This window comes from Cryptomeria japonica, chromosome 3, assembly GCF_030272615.1.
Source record: "Cryptomeria japonica chromosome 3, Sugi_1.0, whole genome shotgun sequence".
Lineage (NCBI taxonomy): Eukaryota > Viridiplantae > Streptophyta > Pinopsida > Cupressales > Cupressaceae > Cryptomeria > Cryptomeria japonica.
The window spans coordinates 681,069,713-681,091,335 of NC_081407.1; the positions used below are offsets into that span (position 1 = coordinate 681,069,713).

General features: G+C 36.4%; 2 protein-coding genes across 2 annotated transcripts; both read right to left on the reverse strand.

Annotated features, from left to right (window-relative positions):
* Positions 1-17,980: 17,980 nt before the first annotated feature.
* LOC131038597 (serine/threonine-protein kinase D6PKL3-like) lies at positions 17,981-19,746 on the reverse strand. The gene is made up of 2 exons (XM_059217938.1): positions 19,234-19,746; positions 17,981-18,647 (listed from the first exon to the last, which is right to left on the reverse strand). The coding sequence occupies exons 1-2, from the start codon at positions 19,731-19,733 to the stop codon at positions 18,596-18,598; spliced, it is 552 nt and encodes a 183-aa protein (XP_059073921.1). The 5' UTR covers positions 19,734-19,746; the 3' UTR covers positions 17,981-18,595.
* LOC131874318 (serine/threonine-protein kinase OXI1-like) lies at positions 18,026-18,538 on the reverse strand. Its single transcript, XM_059217635.1, has one exon. The coding sequence runs from the start codon at positions 18,536-18,538 to the stop codon at positions 18,026-18,028; it is 513 nt and encodes a 170-aa protein (XP_059073618.1).
* Positions 19,747-21,623: the final 1,877 nt, after the last annotated feature.

Below are 21,623 nucleotides of genomic sequence, written 5' to 3' on the forward strand. Positions count from 1 at the left end.
GGGCGATATCAACTACTGATAATACGATCACCTTATCTTAACTCCAATAACTACTTATAAGTGACTATTGCCTTCTGAGTATATTATGTCCTTACATATATTCAAATGATCGAATTGCAACTATCGAGCTAACAAGCTGATAAAATTCATATCAACTCATACCAAGATATTAACTCGTCCTTTATAAACAATATTAAGTCACTAGATCACTTGATTCTTTTTCCTCCGATTACCAAAACTACTTTTTACTCTTAAAGACATAATAAACATAACAATTACCAATGATATACAAAAATTGGGAACACTGGACACGCAAACTGAGCAAGCATCATGCGACTTTTATAAAGATCAAACATTAAAATATGAAGACCAAACCAATTGATAGATGACTAACTGAAGGCACTCACCCGAGTGTAACTGACTAAAAATAGGGTCAACTACTATCTCCTTCACTTCCATCAAAAAATATAAGGCACGCTCAGACCTATGTAGCCAGGTGGAGACGATACCCCGTACCTACCCGGTACTTGTACCTGTAACATCCTGCATCACTGACCACACATTCATACATACATATAGAAATTTCAACATACACATCGATGAAGGAGAATCGCGACGTTCCCTATCTCACTGAGATGAGTGAAGGAAAATCGTCCCCATGCATCCCATACACTCGCAGATACACAACACATAGTGCATAGATGAAGTAAAGTGTCAGTACATAGCAATGAACCATATAATGCCATAAAACATAAGTACATAAATACTGCAAATAGATCATATATCTCATAATCAGATAAAACATGGAACAATGTTATATAATTCTAAATAACAAATGATAATGTATCCACTGAGAATAACAAGAACAAAATATCAGTTCAAACGACTAAGGGTACTACATTCTCCCCCCCAAGACTAGGCTTACTCCTAGAAGCCTAAAACAAATATGAATATAACTCTCTCATCTTTGCTGCATCTTCCCAAGTTGCCGAGGTCTCATCATTTGGGTCCCATAGGACCCTTACCTGGTCGATGGTGCGACCCCTGAGGATCAAATCCTGATGCTAAAGAATGCACACGGGTTCCATGGAAAGCTGCCCGTCCTCGACCTGCAAGGAGTTCCAATCAAGAACATGTGTCACATCAGGGTGATAAGGTCAAAGAACTGAAACATGAAAGACATCGTGGATGCGGGATAGACTCAGTGGCAAGGCAAGGTGGTAAGCAACAAGACCTATCCTCTCAAGAATCTCAAAAGGGCCAACAAACCGAGGCGCCAACTTAGAACCCTTCCCATAACAGATCAAACTCTTCCGTGGACGCACTCTCAGAAAAACATGGTCGCCAATAGAAAATTGACGATCTATCCTATGAGCATTTGCATACTTCTTCTGCCTATCCTGTGTAGCTACCAAATGCTCTTGAATCTGCTCAACTTGTTGCTCCTTCTCCCGAAGAATATCCGGACCTATAAGCACCCTATCCTCTAACCGATCCCAACTCAAGGGAGTACGGAAAAGACGACCATATAATGCCTGAAAGGGGGACATACCTATGGAGCTATGATATCCATTGTTATATGCAAACTCTACAAGGTAGATATAATCCTCCCAACGTGACTGTTGGTCCCTAACATACATGCGAACCATGTCCTCCAAAACCTGATTCACTCTCTCTGTCTGACCATCCATCTCTAGGTGATAGGCTGAACTAAAGTTAAACTGAGTCCCCAAAGCATGCTGAAGTGAGGTCCACAAAGCTGAGGTAAAGACAGGATCTCTATCAGAGATGATCCACCTCGGAACCCCATGCAGTCTCACTACTTCCTCCAAGAAGACTCGTACCACCACTGCTGCTGTATAGGAAGCTCGAATAGGAACAAAATGAGCAATCTTAGTCAACCTATCAACTATGACCATGATGGCATCATGTCGACGCAAAGAGATAGGCAACCCAACAATGAAATCCATGGAAATGATATCCCATTTCCAATCCGGTATCAAATTAGGTTGAAGAAGCCTTGCCGGGTGCTGATGCTCTGCCTTCACCCGCTGACATTCTAAACACCTTGACACAAAATCAGCAATGTCATGTTTCATGCCTTCCCAATGATAAATTTGTCTAAGATCTACGTGCATCTTCTTGACACCTGGATGTGCCAAATAAGGTGCACAATGGGCCTCAGTCATGATCAAGACGCGAAGACCCTCTAAAGAAGCTACATAGATCTGCCCATGGTCATGAAGAAGTCCATCTGCCTCAAGATTATATCTAGAAGATCTTCCCTCTAAAGGCCTTCTGGACTCTATCATGGTTCTAACATCTTGATACCAAGTATCCCGAGGGAGAACTCTGAGAATCCTCTCTCTCAAGTCAACTCCAAGGGATAATACCAAAACTTCATGCCGCCTACGACTCAAAGCATCTGCCACCACGTTCTCTTTCCCTTGAATGTATCGAACATCAAAATCATACTCACAGAGAAATTCCATCCACCTCGTTGTTGAGCATTCAAATTCGGTTGTGTGAAAATATACTGTAGACTACGGTGATCACTATGCAGTTCAAAACAATGCCCTAATAGAAAATGACGCCATCTAACCAAAGCATGAACTACAGCTACCAACTCCAAATCGTGAACTAGATAGTTCAACTCATGGTTCTTGAGTTTGCGAGACTCATAATCAACCACTCGTCCATCTTGCATAAGCACTGCACCTATACCTTCCAAAGAGGCATATGTGCATACTATAAAATCTCTAGACAGATCAGGAACTGCCAAAATTGGAGCACTGACAAGGAGTTCCTTCAAGCTACGAAAAGCTGACTCACATTGTTCTGACCAAACAAACTTCTTCCCTTTCTGCTGTATAGAAGTGATTGGGTGACCTATCCAGGAAAAACCTTGAACAAATCGACGGTAGTATCCGGCCAAACCCATAAAACTCTGAACTTCAGAAATGCTTGTTGGCACTGGCCAATCAACAATGGCTTGGATCTTTGAAGGATCCACGGATACACCTTCCCCTGAAACTATATGACCAAGATAGTTTACCTCTGATTGAAAAAAATCACACTTTGCCAAATTAGCATAAAGTTGGTTTTCCCTCAAGCACTGCATTACTTATCGTAAGTGACCTTCATGTTCTTCCATAGTTCTAGAATAAATTAATATGTCATCTAAGAACACAAGGACAAAATGATCAAGGTAGGTGTGAAAAACCCCATTCATGAGGCTCATGAAAACTAAAGGCACATTCGTCAACCCAAATGGTACTACTGTGAACTCATAGTGACCATAACGAGTGCGAAACATTGTCTTATGAATATCTGCATCCTGGATATGCAACTGGTGATACCCAGATTTCAGGTCAATCTTAGAGAATATCTTGGCTCCCTTTACCTGATCAAAAAGATCATCAATACGAGGCAAAGGATATCGAGTCTGGATGGTTATCTTATTCAGCTATCGGTAATCAATGCATAACCAAAAAGAACCATCCTTCTTCTTAACAAAGATAATAGGCGCACCCCAAGGAGAAACACTAGGAAGAATAAATCCCTTGGCTAACAATTCTTCTAGTTGCAACTTCAATTCACTCAACTCCTGAGTGGTCATCCGATATGGAGCTCTCGAAATAGGTTCTGCACCAGGAACCAAATCAATGTGAAAATCTATGTCTCTCTTTGGAGGCATACCATGAATATCTAATGGGAATACATCAACATACTCTTGAAGAATAGGGTGACTATCAAGAGCAATTTCTCGACTCTTTAACTCATCCATGTCCTCAAGAGTAACTGAAAAAAGTTGACACCCTCTACGCATGCACCGCTTAAGTTGCATAGCAAAGATCAAACGTAAGGATATTGGTCTCTGAACTCCAACAATTTTCACTTCCTTGCCAAGGTCATCTAAACACTCCACCGTCTTCTTGAGACAATCTACGTGAGCATTATGAGAAGATAGCCAATCCATTCGCAACACAACTCCATAAGAACCCAAAGGAATGACTTGAAGGTCAACTAAAGTAACTAAGGTTCCTAGATTCAACTCACAATTGGGAATAAAGGCATCTACAGAAACACAGACACCTGTAGCCAACTCTACTTGCCACCTATTCATCTCCTTAGTAGATGTGAGTCCACACCACTCCACAATAGATGAAGAAATGAAAGAATCTGAAGCACCGGAATAGAAAAGTACAGAGATAGGGGTTCCATGCAACATACCTACTGCTTCTATAACTGTACCCTGATGATCAGCTTGGTGGTTATCCACCACTGTGAACACTCTGTGAGATCTGCTTGCATCTCCCACTGTAGGTTCTGATGCTGCCAGTCGTTGACTACCTATGTTGTGGAAACGCTGAGGACACTGTGTAGCTCTATGAACATACTGCCCACAAGAGAAGCAAGCTCCTCTATTACTTGTCAGACCACTGGATTGCTGATAATTTCCTTGGCTAGGGGCATGAGATGCACTTTGCAAGGATTCCCCTGTAGGGCCCTGTCTGCCCCTCTGCCAATTTCTATTTTTCTTAAATTGAGCATTGCCACCCTTCTAGCTCTGGAACTGTTTCGGTTTTGATGGTTGCTGCTACTGTGGTCCACCCTTAGCAGGTGCCTGCGGAGCCTTAAATGGTGCAACTGACTGAAACTGATTACCATGAGCTCTATTCCCACTAGAAGGAGCACTCCCTATCTGCACACCTGTTTGCCCACCAAGAGCACGACTAAGGTTTAGCTCTACCAATCGGGCTTTTGCCACAACTATCTCTACTGAAGTTGGCTCAAACACCCTAACACCTCCACTAATGCGATCATTCAAACCCCTCAAGAAATGTTGCACAAGCATAGCCTCATTATTACCAATTCCCGCATACTACCTGAGCTCATAGAATCTATGCTCATATTGGTCTACCGTCATACCATACTGTCGCAGTGCATGGAACTCATCTGCCCAAGTTTGTTTCCATTGGGGTGAGAGAAACCGTGCCCTGAATCTCTCCAAAAATAGCTCCCATGTCACAGTGTTAATGCACACACCGATCATTTCCTCCTCCAGTCTCCACCAGATTGACGTGAAGTTTTCGAGACGCATAATAGCACATCTTGCCTTGGTGTTGCTACTATATGGGAACATAGCAAAACACCTATCCAGACCGATAAGCCAAGTCTCTGCCTCTAGACCAGTACCCATACCATTAAAGATAGGAGGGTTGGACCTCATCAAGTCCTTTATGTGACCCAAAGAAACTGGATCTTCATTGCTTGCAATCCCTCTCCTTCTAGGTGATCTTTCCCTCTCTCTCTCTTCTAGAACTGGCTAAACAACCTCAGGCCTAGGGCCTAACCTAGCAAGAACCTCCTGAAACATTTGTCTCAGCTCTTCCCTTTCGGGAACCTGCTCTTCTACATGAGGTAAGTCCTAATGAACAGACTGTTCTGGCTTAGCACTAACATGAGTAGGTGGTGGTGAAGGACTATGATGATCAAAACCACAGCCTCATCCTCCACCTCTTCCTCTACCTCTACCTCTATTGCGACCACCCATATGGCCACCTCCCCTAGCTCTCCTAGCCATGACCGAGTACTACAAAAGAGAAAAGATGCAGATTTATGACAAGGATAAACAAGGAAAACACAATTGTTAAGACCTAATATAAAAAAAAACAATCAAGTTGAATAGGCACACTACAAACCCAAAGTAGCCAGTGTTGAAACTTTGCTCTGATACCAAATGTAATGCCCCGTCAGGAACCCTGAAGGAAAACATCATAATCTATGCAACTAAGGGTGAAATAATTTTTTTTTAAAGTGCATGAATTAAATCTTAGTACATCTAATATCATAGCGGAAGTATAACACCTGAATTTCCTAAGGGTTACCAACGAATATTACTTTGTAAATTAGATATTTAAGATAAAATTTCCACAATGAAAGAATTTAAAATACTTCAAGCATTCATATATTATAAAAGAATTAAGTAATTGAAATAGCATACATTACAATGTATTTTTGCTTACAATATTCGAAAATACATGTTTTCAAAAAGAAAATTACATCATGAGCTAAGATGTTACAAAATGAAAGTTACATAAAGTTTCTTTTCAAAACCTCTAGTTTTCAACTGAATCATGGTTAGGAATAAGAGCTGGTACATGAATCACGAACCAAGAAAATCAGTGAAGTCCTTCCTCACCTGAAGATACGTTCTAGTACATCCGATGGGAAGTGACACTATCACCCGACCATGTGATTCCGAAAAGGAACCACCCCACCGTGCTGGAGATAGTAGATAACCCTCAAGCAAGCAAAATGAAACAAGAACGAAAGGACTACAAGATTCCACTTACATTCATGTGACCCAACTCACAAAACACTAGTGACTCTAAGGAGAAAGTGTCATCACATGTCTTACGATGGATACCATGGTACAACCTCCATAGGTCCTGGCCCCCATCCTGGGTTATCCTGGTAACCTCTCCCGAACCTCTGATTCCAACTAAGACTCATGCAGACCTTACCAATCCTCTCATGAAGACAAGGTGGTAAATTTTCCATTCCAGGCCTTCTCGCTACATTATGAGCCCTGTACTAGCACTCACCTATGTGCGAGGCACATTATTTTATTTAATTTTTATTCTACCCTTCCCTAATCATTTATTAGGTTTTCACTTTCTTAACCAACTTCCAAAGGGTTATCCTGTCACCACTTCGGTCACGGCCCCCGCTCGAAAGCCATTCTCTCTCTTAGGACACTACAGGCTAGTTCTATCTACAGAACTCTATGGTGACACAGACAGCCATACCCAATTTTGACCTACCTCGGATGAGAGATACATAATTACTTAACCTAAGGTTGACCTTTACTAATAACTCACAGTGGCTCATTTCCTTTAAGGTTATACATCTAAATAACTGGCCAAAACACAGTACACAAGACATACTGACAACATGACTTAATGTGCATAGTTGCAACCACCATATAAACAAGATAATATTACGTACCAACACCTATCACAAAATTTACTTGCAATACAAATATACGTTTGTCTAGACATGAAGAACAATTTGGTCGGTATAACACCGAACTTTACAATTATTAACATTTTTAAAAGTTCAATTACTCATGTTAACTACTATAGGTACGCAACCCCAATAATTTTTCATTTATACAATAGATGAAGATTAAAATAGATATATTTATTTCATCAAGGAAGTCTTACAATAAGACATAATACATTTCTTCCATATAATAACAAGTGTGAAATTTGAACTTAAACACTATTCCACTTCTATAGTCATAACGTAATCACAACTTCTATTATATGATTTTATTTAACAATCCCTAACGATAAATAAAACATAACCATAACTATTTCATAAGCAAGACAATAATCTGACATATATAGAGATTGTAAATATTAATGATCGTAAACTAAGAAATCCCTGACCTATTTGAAGTGTTGATCAATATGCAAGACCTTAATGCCCTCTTGCCGATAAATGCGCCTTGCTTGCGATCCTTTTCACCAATACTTTCCAACTCTATCAAAAAACAAACAAACAACTCTCTTGATACTATCAAAACACTATCCTCTCTAAACCTATTCTTCTTTCTACAATCCACCGTCCTTCCTTGGATACCAAAAATGACTTCTCTAATCCTTCGTTGCATCTCCCCCCTCTTCTCTTCCAACTCAATGGTCTATATATAAGGTTGTCATCTACCCTCTTTCCTACTTTCAGGCTACCTCTACTAGAGGTGGATTGACTCTAAGTGACACCACTCAAGATCTAATTGCATCATAACAGCCCTAATCGTATATGAACACCTATGTGTTCACCATGTAAAGTTATGCATTAAGCATTTCATGACACCACACCACTAAAGTGGTTAAGTCCATATTAATAATTTATCCATGAGGCTTTTAACTCCAAGACTAAGTCAGCTTTACTAAAAATAACTTCCTAAAAATGAGCAAATTAAATAACTATCTAATACATGTTGATAATGGTGGATATGGATGGGTTTACGTGGGTTGGTAAACCACATTATTCTCCAAGTTACTCCCTATGTTACCTCTTAACCCTTCATTAATTCCTTCCATGACATACCTGAATGGATATGGTTGCATATAAATTGGTGTCACTTTCTACTTATGCGGTGAGTGAATCAGTGTGGAGAAGCCTTTATTTAAAAGGGAGGAGGCACGTAATATAAAATGGAGGGGGGTGTGTATAATAAAAAGGGAGGAGGGTGGTCGGTGGTAATACCGACCCCTCCCTTTTATTAAGGGGGGGTGGTCGATATTACTATCGACCTCCCTCACATAAACCTTTACTTGTATTAAAGAAACCATCTTTTCTCGGTCATTACTTGTAACAGTTTCTACATTTCCTAAGTCTCGGAGGCTTCCAGTATACCATTAAACTTGTCGACTTCTACTTGAAAATGGTTGTTATGTGGAATAGCCCTCATGGTTTTCCACTTGCTATGTGGAGCATGCTTTATCGAAAGGGAGGAGGGTTGACTACATAAACCGGTTTCCCTGCCATTACACCGTGGTTTGTGAGGAATATATGCCAAGTCGAATAGCTACAGCGGCTTGACTATCAGCTTGACTATCAACTCTTGTAACAATCGTTATCTAAGAGGAACCACCACCCTTAGAAGCACTAACCTTAACTTTAACATAACCGATAATATATTTATATTAAACTTTTGTGTTTTAATCAAAGAATTAAATGCTAATTTGGTATTCTATAGTATCAATATCTTATAATATATGATAACTAAAAACCCACCACCTTTTAATCAATCAAGTTTATTTTATTCGTTTTAATATAATTTCATTATTATATTTTAATAATTAATTAATAACTTTCATTTTAATATTTAAACATTAATCTTCCTAGCAGTTTTACTTTTAAATATATAAATATATACTATAATTTCAAATGCTTATAACTAATGACTTTTTTTTATATGGATTTATATTCGAACAATCGAATTATATATATATATATAACTCAATCGAAAAGCTTATTAAATATAATATATTTATAATCCTAACTTTATACATGCATAATCCAAAAAACACAATAACCCGATGGGCGATATCAACTATTGATAATACGATCACCTTATCTTAACTCCAATAACTAGTTATAAGTGACTATTGCCTTCCGAGTATATTGTGTCCTTACATATATTCAAATGATCGAATTGCAACTATCGAGCTAACAAGCTGATAAAATTCATATCAACTCATACCAAGACATTAACTTGTCCTTTATAAACAATATTAAGTCACTAGATCACTTGATTCTTTTTCCTTCGATTACCAAAACTACTTTTTACTCTTAAAGACGTAATAAACGTAACAATTACCAATGATATACAAAAATTGGGAACACTGGACACGCAAACTGAGCAAGCATCATGCGACTTTTATAAAGATCAAACATTAAAATATGAAGACCAAACCAATTGATAGACGACTAACTGAAGGCACTCACCTGAGTGTAACTAACTAAAAATAGGGTCAACTACTATCTCCTTCACTTCCATCAAAAAATATAAGGCACGCTCAGACCTGTGTAGCCAGGTGGAGACGATACCCCGTACCTACCCGATACTTGTACCTGCAACATCCTGCATCACCGACCACACATGCATACATACATATATAGAAATTTCAACATACACACCGATGAAGGAGAATCGCGATGTTCCCTGTCTCACCAAGATGAGTGAAGGAAAATCGTCCCCATGCATCCCATACCCTCGCAGATACACAACACACAGTGCATAGATGAAGTAAAGTGTCAGTACATAGCAATGAACCATATAATGCCATAAAACATAAGTACATAAATACTGCAAATATATCATATATCTCATAATCAGATAAAACATGGAACAATGTTATATAATTCTAAATAACAAATGATAATGTATCCACTGAGAATAACAAGAACAAAATATCAGTTCAAACAAGTAAGGGTACTACAGAATATTTTCAATTTTATCAACAACTATTCTAGGAATGTTCAACAAATAGAGATAATATACTAGGATATTTTGTAAACAAGATTTAACAAGTTGAACTTTTCCTGGAAGGATTAGTAATTTTTCTTTCCACGCGATAAGCTTTTTGTGAAATATCTCAATTAAACTATTCCATAAATTGTTAGGAGGACATTTTGAAATAAGAGGGAGACCCAAGTAAGAATTTGGGAAAGAAGTGGTGTCACATCCAAGAATCCTAGTGATCTTGGCTTGTAAGGAAGACAAGACATTAAAGAAGTATATTTTAATTTTGTTATAGTTGATATGATATCTAGATAACTAATCATATTATTCAAAATCTCCTGCCATCCTTTGTCTTTAGAAAAATAGGCCTTACCAAAGATAATGGTTTCATCCATAAATTGCTAACGAGTTATAGGAGGAAGATGGGAATCAACTTTAATACCATTGAGACAATTTTGATCTATATCTCTGAATTTTTCTTCCCAAAACTTCAACAACAATGATAAGCAAGTAAGGTCAAAGGGGTTTACCTTGTCGAAGCCCTCTACCACAAGAGAAATAGAATTTAGGAGAACCATTAAATAGCATCGTGCACATAGGAGAGGTAACACATTCATTAATAATCCTAAAACATATACCTTTAAAACCAAACTTTTTAACACTTCAAAGAGGAAATTCTAGGAGACTCCATCATATGCATTGGAAATATCAAGTTTAAGGTCCATACCTACCTTTTTTTGTATTCCATAGAGAGGGCTAATTCATGGGTAGTTATGAAAGAATCCAAGATATGTCTACCTTTAATAAAGCCTTCTTCTAATTATCAGAAATCATCTTATCCAATACATTTTTTAGCCTATTAACCATGATCTTAGACATGATCTTCTAACATTTATTACAAAGGCTGATAGGCCTAAAAATTTGCAAGGAAACAACATTCTCATACTTGGGAATTAAAGAAATAAACATAGGCTGAACCTGTTTAAGGATTTTACTAGCTCTAAAGATGTTTCTTGTCACATTGTAAATATCAATCCCAAGAACATCCCAAAATTCTTGAAGAAATTCCAGTGGGAGGGTAAGTGCACAAAGTTGAGTCCACTTAGAGTGGAAGTTTCAAACTTAGCCAAAAACAAAAAAATATGTCGAATGAAATGAGATCTTGTTATGCTTTGGGGTTTTGAGCTAAAATTTGAAATGGGATCCCATTTCATGGTCAGATCCCAAGCCTGAATCTACGAAATGGGATTTTGTTTTGAAAACAAAACAAGATCCCATTTCATAAGCAAAATGGGATCCTATTTCTTTTTAAATTATTTATTTATTTTGTGGAAAATGACTTAAATATATATGAAGTATAACATTTAAGTATAAGTCACCTTTCAATTTCTCTTTTTCCTTTCTTATACTTTAAGTTATATTTCATGTATATATTGGTAGGATGTTTGAGATTGGTTTTCAATCTCTAGGAGTTGTAATACAAATTCTATATTTTAAAAGATCTTATAAATTTTCAAAAAATCAAATTTCAATAATCACCATGGTCATGTTAGCATTTGGTTGCTTTCTTTATCTCACTCTCTTTATCTTCCTTGAGATCTAGAACCATCTCTCTCTATATCACTCTTCCTCTATCCCCTCTTGTACCTCTCTATCTCACTCTCTCCTCCCACTCCCAAAATATAGACCTATCTCTCTACCTCACTCACATGCATAACTCCCTACTCTTTGTCTCCTCTCTCTCTTCACACCTCCCTTAACTCTCTACCTACCTCTATTTCTTTACATATACCTCTCTATCTCTCTTTACATACCTTTGTCTCCTTTTCTACTGACTTATCTTTCTCTACATACATCTCTCTTTCACCCTCTCTCTTTCTCTCTCCCACCCTCTCTCTCTATCTCTCCACCCCTCCCACTCTTCACCTCTCTTCCCATCCATCTCTCTCTAGTTATTTATATCTCCTCTCTCCCTCTCATTTTATCCATCTGTCCCCAATCACTCTCTTTATATCTCCTCTCACTCACTCTACCTACCTCTTCGTCTCTCCCTCTCTATTTTTATAAAGAGAGTGTGAGTAGGGAGATAAATGAATAGAGAGGGAGAGAGGAGATAAAAAGAAGCAGAAAGAAATGGATAGTTATAGAGTTGGAGAAAGGGAAGGAAGGAGGGATCAAGATGTAGAGATGGAGAGAGAGGGGGGAGATGGAAATAAGTGGGGAGAAGAGGGCGGGAGAGAGAGAGAGGAGGTGGAAGATAGATGTATGTAAAGAAATATAGGTAGGTAGGGAGAGAGACATAGAGAGAGGTATATTTAGAGAAATATAGGTAGGGAGGGAGTGAGGGGAGGTGTACAGAGAGAGAGAGAGAGAGAGTTAAAGATGTGAGAGAGAGGTAGAGAGAGTGTTAAATATGTGAGAGAGAGGTAGAGAGATAGGTCTAGAGCTCGAGGGAGATAAAAAAGAGTGATATAGAGAGCGATAAAATACTAATAAGAGCCTGATGATTATTGAAATTTGACTAAGTTTGAAAATTAAAATATTTAATAAAATCTAGAAGTTGCATTATAAATCATAGAGATCTAAAACCATTCTCAAACATCTTGTCAATATATACATGAAATATAACTGAAATGTTATATTTCATGTATATATGTCATTTACAATATAAAAATAAATAAATTTATTTTTCATGTATATATGTCATTTTCAAAGTAAAAAAATAAATAATATAAAAAGAAACAAGATCACATTTTGTTTTTGAAATGGGAACCCATTTTTTACTAAATAGGGTCCCGTTTAAAAATATATAAAAAATTTGGCACTAAATTTTACTTTGGATTTTGCTTCAAAAAAAGGATTGGGGAGCCTACCCTTAGCCTTGGACCTAGTTTGACCTACAACTTGAAGGCCATATCAGTGTCCATACAAAATAATAACTTTGGACATATATTTGAATACCAATTATGTAGATTTTTTTTTTAAATAATGAAAACCCATTATAGAAGAGACTCTATAGATTCTAAATATGTATTTAAAAAAAAATTGGATTAGTTTTTTATATTTTTAAAATAATTTCTATTGAAAGAGGTCCATAAACTTGAAATAACAGGGTTTCTTATTCTTTTAATAACTTTTCTATTTTTAAGGTTTTTGAAAAACAAATTATATGGCATCAAATTAGAGACAATTATACATAATTTAAAAATAAAAATAAAAAACTTTAAGTTTAAGTCAAGTTATGTTTGTTGCACATGAGGGCTTTCAAAATAGCAATTATGCCCAATAAAAAATTAACAAAAAAAATATTTAGAAAACAATTACAAAAAAATATCCCCATCAAGGTGAGTGAGTTACAAATATATTCCTAAAAGGAATTAAAAAAATACTTTCATTTAGGTCAAATTATGCTTGTTGTACACGAGCATGTTATGGTCCTGAAAAAGTGACTTTTAAACTATAGGTTTTAGAAATGACTATTAAAACTTAATTTCTATCATCTGGGTATTAAACTAAATTACATATTTGGAAGCTATACTTTGAGCACTATATTTTATATTATTAACTTTTTCCAAGATTTATTCTTTAAGTGCTTCAAATTTTTAGGTCAATTGGAATGAATCCTAAAAAAATGGGAAAATACTTCCACTTTTTGGACATAAAGTAGACTCAACTTCTTACACACATTGAGAACCCATCTAGGCTAGGGACTTGATAGGCTTCGAATGAGAAAACCACCTCCTTAAATTCCTGAAGGAAACTTTTGAAGTTAGTTGTTCCATTTCCATATCCTTAATCACCTCAGGGATAACCTCCAACATTACCCATAAATCCTTAAGATGATTATGGCCATTACTATACGAATAAACAAAAAAGGAAAAAAACATCCTATCTATCCTAGCATCATCCTCACTATGAGAGTCATACTCTCTCTGGACACTTCTTATCTTATTTCTACTCCTATGTTTCATAGCTGACTAATGAAAAAAATTGGTATTCCTATCACCCTTAGTAAGCCACTGCACACGAGAATTTTGTTTCCAAAAGCCTTATTCATATTTGTTCAATCTAGCCCATTGATTTCTTAGGGATTTCTCCTCCATACAATCTTACAAATCAATCTAACTTCACTCCATTCTATCCTATATGGATTTTAGTGTTGAGGTAGTATATTTCTTGTGATCAAAGATGTTACCAAAGGAACATTTATTCCATCCTTCACATTAATTATCTTTTAATATTTTTAACTTCTACAACACACAAAACATTGGAGTCTCATCCACATGAGTATTCCACCATTGAACCTCCAAGCTCCTAAAATGCGGGTTTTGCATCCACATAATCTTATACCTAAAAGGAAAGGGATGTTTCTTTAAACCATCCTCCCAAAAGACAACAATAGCATTGTGATCGGATCCTGTTTTGGGTAGGGATTTGAGAGAAAGAGCATCCACATTATCCCAATTGCAATAGACCAAAAACCTATCCAACCTTACTTGGATTAAATGATGACCTTTCCTCTTATTAGACCAGGTAAATTGATAACCTTGTACAATGATATCTAGCCAACAATAATGATAAAGTTAGCCTAGTCACTCATACTTTCAAAGAACTCATTAGAGCCTCCAAGTTTCTTTGAAGGGTACATGGGTGAATTGAAATCACCACCCAACATCCAAAGTTTAGTCAGACCATTTAGAATAAGGGAAGCCAACGAATTCCATAGAGCAACCCTAGGAGATGTAACATTAGGGGTATACATATTAATAAGGTCCCACATTTGAGTTGTCTTTAGATTTTGCATCTTAAAAATTAAGTTGTTCTTGGAAGTATGAACAAGGGTTCCACAAAAGGAGGCCAAGTTCCACAAAGTAGTATTACCACCAAAAGCACCCTCAACATCATTAGCAAAATGCCAAAAATGCTTGCTAATATTTTGAAACATATCTTTTTTAATTTTGTTTTCTTGTAACAAAAGGATATCAACCCTCTAATCCATCATCAAACATTTTAGCATATGTTTTTACAAGGCTATTTAAGCCCCTCATATTCCATATAAAAATTTTCATCTAAACAATTGATAGAATAGGTTGCTCAACCTTGAGCGGCTTTAAGAACTCCTTAGCTGAGGAGTCCATCCAATCGCTTCTTTTTATTTTTTGACTTTGAGAGGCCATCAAGGATTATTTTATTCCCACTAGCCACCTCTCTAACTACATCCCTACTTCTTGTATCCCTCTAAGAAGGGCTGTGAGGCTTGGAGTGCCCTCCCAAATCCACCTTCTTTTTCTTATGTTTTGCACCAACCCGTGTCTAGTCCATTTCTGAGTCTTCCTCCTCCAAAATTTTCTTAGATTTACTTGGACAAGGAGTAGAAGAGAATTTTGAAAGATTTAACTTGTCCTTTAGATTCATAAACCCCATCTTTTATTTTTCATTTCCCACACTTCAAATTTTATCAAGATTAACATTCTCCTTATTATTTGGGCTTGAAAACACCTCCTAGCTAATTGTATCTTTTATTGTCTATAAAGGGTAGTAGACCTCCATATACCATTAACATTTTGACTATCAATTTTATTATCCAGAGGAAAGAACTAGGCTCTAAACATATATGATCAGATTGAAGTTACCCAATATCAGAAGGGGACATATCCACCACTACCTTATCAACCATATTACTAGTACTTTCTTTAGGTTGATCCCTTATCCTACTTTCTTTTTGTGTATGAAACAAACTCCAACCCTATGACAAGAACCTCTCACTGAGTAGTATGACCATGCTTTTCATTACCCCCTATACACAATTGAATCTCAGGAATCAGAAGAGCAGGGTGTTTTATAATGGATGTAGACATAGTCATATCATCCAACTATTTATTTTATCTTCTTTGTGACACTTCGCCACCTTAATCACTAAAGAAATGACCTGGCCTTTCAAACCATTTGTAGGAGGTTGTAGGACCTTGGTAGAAGCATTGTTTAGAGCATGAGAAACAAGAACAACATTGTTAGAGGGTAGCTGCTTCCTAACAAGCTTTTTCTTACATTCATTGCTAAAATGTCCATAGTTTTTACACACTTGATAGTAAGCCCTAGCATTTTAATTTTCAATAGGCTGAACCCAAGAACCAAATCTAGACTCAAGGGTGGCTTGGCTAGGGAGAACAATGTTAACAGCCACATTAACATAAATTATAGAAAAGATGAGCCTAGATTTGTTTTGGATTATTCTATCCACTACCAAAAACTTACCAAACGATTCAGCAATACCCTTGAAGACACCAGAGGTCCAATATTCCAAAGGAAGCCTAACGAGGCAAATCCAAGTAGGAGCCACCACCCCAAGATCTTTCGCAAAGCCCAACCTTGATTTCCATTTACAAAAAGAAATGATGTGTTTGGAAGTTGCTACTATAAGTCCAAGGACCTTTTGTAAGAATCTTAACCAAGTCTTCTTGATTGACAAAGCTAAAAAGAAATGACCCATTGGCCATAGAACTCATAGACACACTTTTAATTTCCAATGAGAATCAACCCATTTTCTAACCTAATCAATATTAGGTCAAAAGGCAAGGAGCTTACTAACCAAAGAGAGGTTGAGTTCAACAATAGCAACATTCAACAACAGATTAGGAACCTCCACTAGCTGCCCTTGGATTTTATATGAATCCAAAGGTTCGGTCCGAGTAGAACCCTTAACCATTTTAGGAGACTTATCTCCTAATAACTTATTCACGAAACTTGTAGGTTCCTCATCAACAAAAAAAGAATCTAGATGGTGTTGAGGGGAGGTTGGGAGGAGAAGATCAGATCTTTGAGCTTCCACCACTGGGGTGTTAGTTTTTTTTACTCAAGATAGTAGAGACCATATGGGCCATGACATAGGGGTTTTGGAGGTGGGGACATCTGCAGAGGGCCCCCATCAGGCGATCCCATCAATAATCAACATGACAAAGGAGAGAAAACACACAATACACAAGCCTTAAGACTCAATAAATCTCATACATTGAATCCCTATTGTTGGAACCCTTACTATTTTGGAAATGTTATTAACACATCTATTGATAAATTATTAGAAAAACTATCTTTTAATTAGTATTTAAAAATCTACTTTTTAAATTAATTTATTATATACTAATAAAATAATCTCTAAACATCTTTTATATAAAACAATCTGAAATAAATATACTAATTTTTAAATAACAAAAATATAACTGTGTAATTTTTCAATATCAATAATCAAAACAATCAAGAAAGAGTAAAATCTTAAACTTGTTGGATAATTTTATAGGGGAGAGGACCTAGTAGTTGTGCACTCTAACTTCATGCTTCTCAAAATCTTACATCAAAATTTCAAATCACTCTCAATTTTCTATAGTAGCTTACTTGGAAAGTCCCTTGCTTATAACTAAGGTTTTAGGGCCACATCATCAAATATCATGCCACATCAACGTGTTTTTTGCTGAAGTGTCTAAAACAACCCAAAGAAAAGGTGAAACCAATAGTCATGCAAAAGAGGCCCCCACATTTGTGCAACTAATGTGACATCACATGATTGGTTGCTTTTTACAACTAAAGGTACATTTCATTCAATTATGGGTATCCATCATAGCAATAACAACTTTAAAGTCACAACTATTGGTGCAATGTTGTCAAAAAGATTGGATATTAAATCAACAAGTAGGGGTATTAAATCAACAACTACTACCACAACAATTAGAACGTGTTCAACTATTGAATCCTCTACCCTAATAACAATAAAATATTACAATTGAATTCAGAAATATATAACATGGACTGTGAAAATTTGATAAATCTAATAAAATATCAATCGAGTAATTTATTGTTTTGGTCAAAATGCATAGAGCATAATGTCTTGATTAGCATCAACCACACATATCTCAAAACTCTAAAAATGCAGATTTGCTCGTTTCGTCTTCTTCCAAGTCACATTCAACATAGCTGTTGCTTTCCGATTTAATGCCCATGTCTGCTGTCGCTTTCCGATTTAATGCCCATGTCTGCTATCGCTTCATCTTCTTGTTCTAGGTGAAAACTGAGTGCAGTTTCAGTGGAGAGCGGCGGCACAAAAGGAGGCCTCGAAACAAACTGCAGCTGCTCCCATCTCATGCAGTCGAAGAATGGGTGGCTTTTTATTTGCTTTCTGTTTAGCCTCTCTGTTGGCTCTTTCGCAAGGAGCTTCTGAATGAGATCGTGGAGAGGAGATGAAGATGAGAAGGAAGGATCCTTGCTCATTATATTCACAAAAGTGTCCTTTCTATTTGACCCCCTAAAAGGCATTCGTCCATGACTCATTTCGTACAAAAAGAAGCCCAGGGACCACCAGTCCACATCGTAGGAGTGTGGTTTCCCCCATAGGAGCTCTGGCGCGATGTACTCCTCTATACCCACAAACGAACGAGACTTCCATTCACCATCTTCGCCATCATCGGGTATGATACGCAGGGACAAATCAAAATCAGTGAGCATTATGTGCCCACTATCTTGCACTAATATGTTCTGCGGCTTCAGATCTCTGTATAATATTCACTTCTCGTGCAAATACTCCAATGCTATTACCACCTCTGCCGCGTAGAACCTGCGCAATACAGTAACAAATTTCTCAATTATTCAATGAAGAGAGATGTGCATATTGTGACACAACAAGGACCTAAGTCTGGTCGCCGTATGGCTGGTTTTACTTGGTTTTTTCTATCAGATACAATCAAAACTTTAGGAAGATTGTATCAATTGAAAGAGGGATTTCGGATATATACTCCTATTTTTCTCTGTTATTACTTGTATGGTTAAGAAATAAGAAAAAGAAAAGATTATAACCAAAATTAAATGAAATTGAATGACCCTCAAAGAATCTATCAAAGATAAAAATCGAGAATTGAAAAGGTAAAACTGAGATTTTATCAAATAAATATCCCTCGATTACTAGAATGAATTATACACACCAAAATCGCTCGAAACAAATTGATGCGAAAGGATAACAATCTAAAATAATCAGATTGATATGGAGGATTTCAATAAAATCTTTGTTATTCTCATTTCCAAATGAATCAGAATAAACAGGGAAGACAACAACAAAGGGCTAAGCCATCATGCTACAACCAGGACGGACAAAGACATCCACCAAATGCAAGTTTAGAAATGGAAAGGAACAAATAAATATTTACCTTATGGTGGACTCTGGAAAGGTCTGACCCGGTTGCCTGTGCCTCAAGACGCTTATATCTCCTCCCGAACAGTACTCCATGACCAGAAATGTATGATTCTCCGACTCAAAGTGGGTAAGCAGAGAAGGGAGAAAAGGATGATTCAAAGAGGAGAGAATATCCTTTTCTGTGGCTGCCATTTTGTAGGCGTTTCTCTGTTGAAGAATCTCCTTATTCATCACTTTGACCGCAAAAGCCTTGTTGGTGTCTCGATGAACAGCTAAGAAAACCGTACTCATGTTGCCCTGACCGAGGCGCTTGACAAGCCTCAGATCTTCAGAACTGAAACCTGCATCAACAAACTGAGATTGGCATTTCAACAACTGCTCCATCTCTTCTTCTCTATTACCTCGTCTTTCTTCCCTGCAGAGGGGCTTTGGGTATATATATACAGAGTTGAATAAAAATTCTTCCTGAATCATGTGCACTGCAGACACGCAAGCGAAACCCAGTCGTGACATTGCACGGAGATTGTTCCGTTGGTGTCACAAATAGGCATGACGAGGATCAGACACAATATAGTCTTTCTATTTTAATGGACGAGTTCAACTTACCCGTTGGATCTTATCCAAAAATAGATGGAGCATAGTTTTATGGGGTGGATTTAAATAAATTCATTATAACAGAATTTTTTTTGTTGATATCAATTTGATGTGTTGTTTATTATTTTGGTTGGGTCCAAGTATTATTAAGAAAAAATGGATTATCTTTTGAAAGTTGGTGTCAAATGGATAAGTCCATAACTAAATTTCTATCATAGAATCAATGAGATATCAATGCCAGAATAGAAATATCTAAAAATTGTAGACCCTTCTTGATTCATCTTTCTTTTTTGTGCATCCATAGATTATATTCATATAGCTTAAACTATCCTTTGATGCTTTTGATAGATGTTTATGGACTTCTCTACGACTTGGATATTTTATTATTGATGATGGACATATCATATTGTTGTTGATATTATGGTTCCATATATATGATGACATTTATGAACTACTATTATGGTGGACTCACATTTGATGATCTACATGGACTTATTTTATATGCAAGGTTCATATTCGCTTATGATGATTTGATGGTATTATATTATGTGTTAACTTTACCTCAAGGTTATAATTGATATGATGATTATGGTAGTGATTGGTTGTCGTGATTGTTTTCTATTGTGGTTGTGTTGGCGACGATGTCATACCACTCATTCATGAACATGATATGATGTTGCGATTCCCTTTCACTTGTCTATTTATTTTCTGATACATGTTATTGTATATGTTGTTGTATGTGTATTGGTGGTGATAGTGTTGCAGGTACCAGACATTGACTCCACCCAGCGACACAGGTTTGAGCATGTCTTCATCCCAATGGCAAGTTGATCGAAAGTGACATGAAATTCCATTCTACAGTCTAGGTTTAAGTTGGTATCCTGCCAGTCATGGTATTGTGGTTAGAGTTGTCTTGTGGTATTTTATGCTACCTTGTGTTAGGTTGTTTGAGGAGTTGTGATTATTAGTTAATTAAACTATTATTTAATTAATTGGTGTAAATAGTTTAAAAAAGTTAAATCGAATTAATGATTGGCATTAATATTTAATATTAATTTGTGATTTCTATTATTTGGGATTAATTATTATTTAAGCTTATTTTATGGATTTATATTTACTTAATGATTTTATATTATTGTTATTTATTAAGGATTATTTGTTCGAGTCTTTTGGATTTATTATTTATTTATATAGTTGTGGCATTAATTATTTAATTGGGCCTTTCTATTTTATTGTGTCTTTTTTTATTTATTTAATTGGTTGATAATATTATTATTTCTCTTTTTACCCTCTTTGGGTTATTAATTAATTATTTATTCTACCTACCCCATTTTATTATTGGCTGTGATATTATAATATTATTTTAAGATATTATGCCTCAAATTGAGGCAAGAGTTGGTAAGAAATATATTTTAATAGATTATTTTCATAATGCTGGCATTTTCTATAGTTTGGATATGATTTTCTATATATTGAGTTTTCTAAGATTATCATGGGATTGGCTTGCGAGATATTTTATAGAATATTATTGCATGATAAAATAATTTTACGAGTATTGGATTGTGGAGATTTGGTTTGGCTTGGTTTTGGTTGTTGGACTATTGCACTTCATCGGATTTGATTGCCCTTCCATAACTTCAAGTCCTTCCTATGTATTTTATTTTCGAAAGGACTGTCTACACCGTGTCTGAGGGATGGAAAATGATTATTACAAAAAGATTAATAATATGATTAATGAATTCTATATATTGGGGCTGTAGTTTTAATGTTTGTTTTCCAAAGTATTTCCGTGAATGGATTTCTATGAAT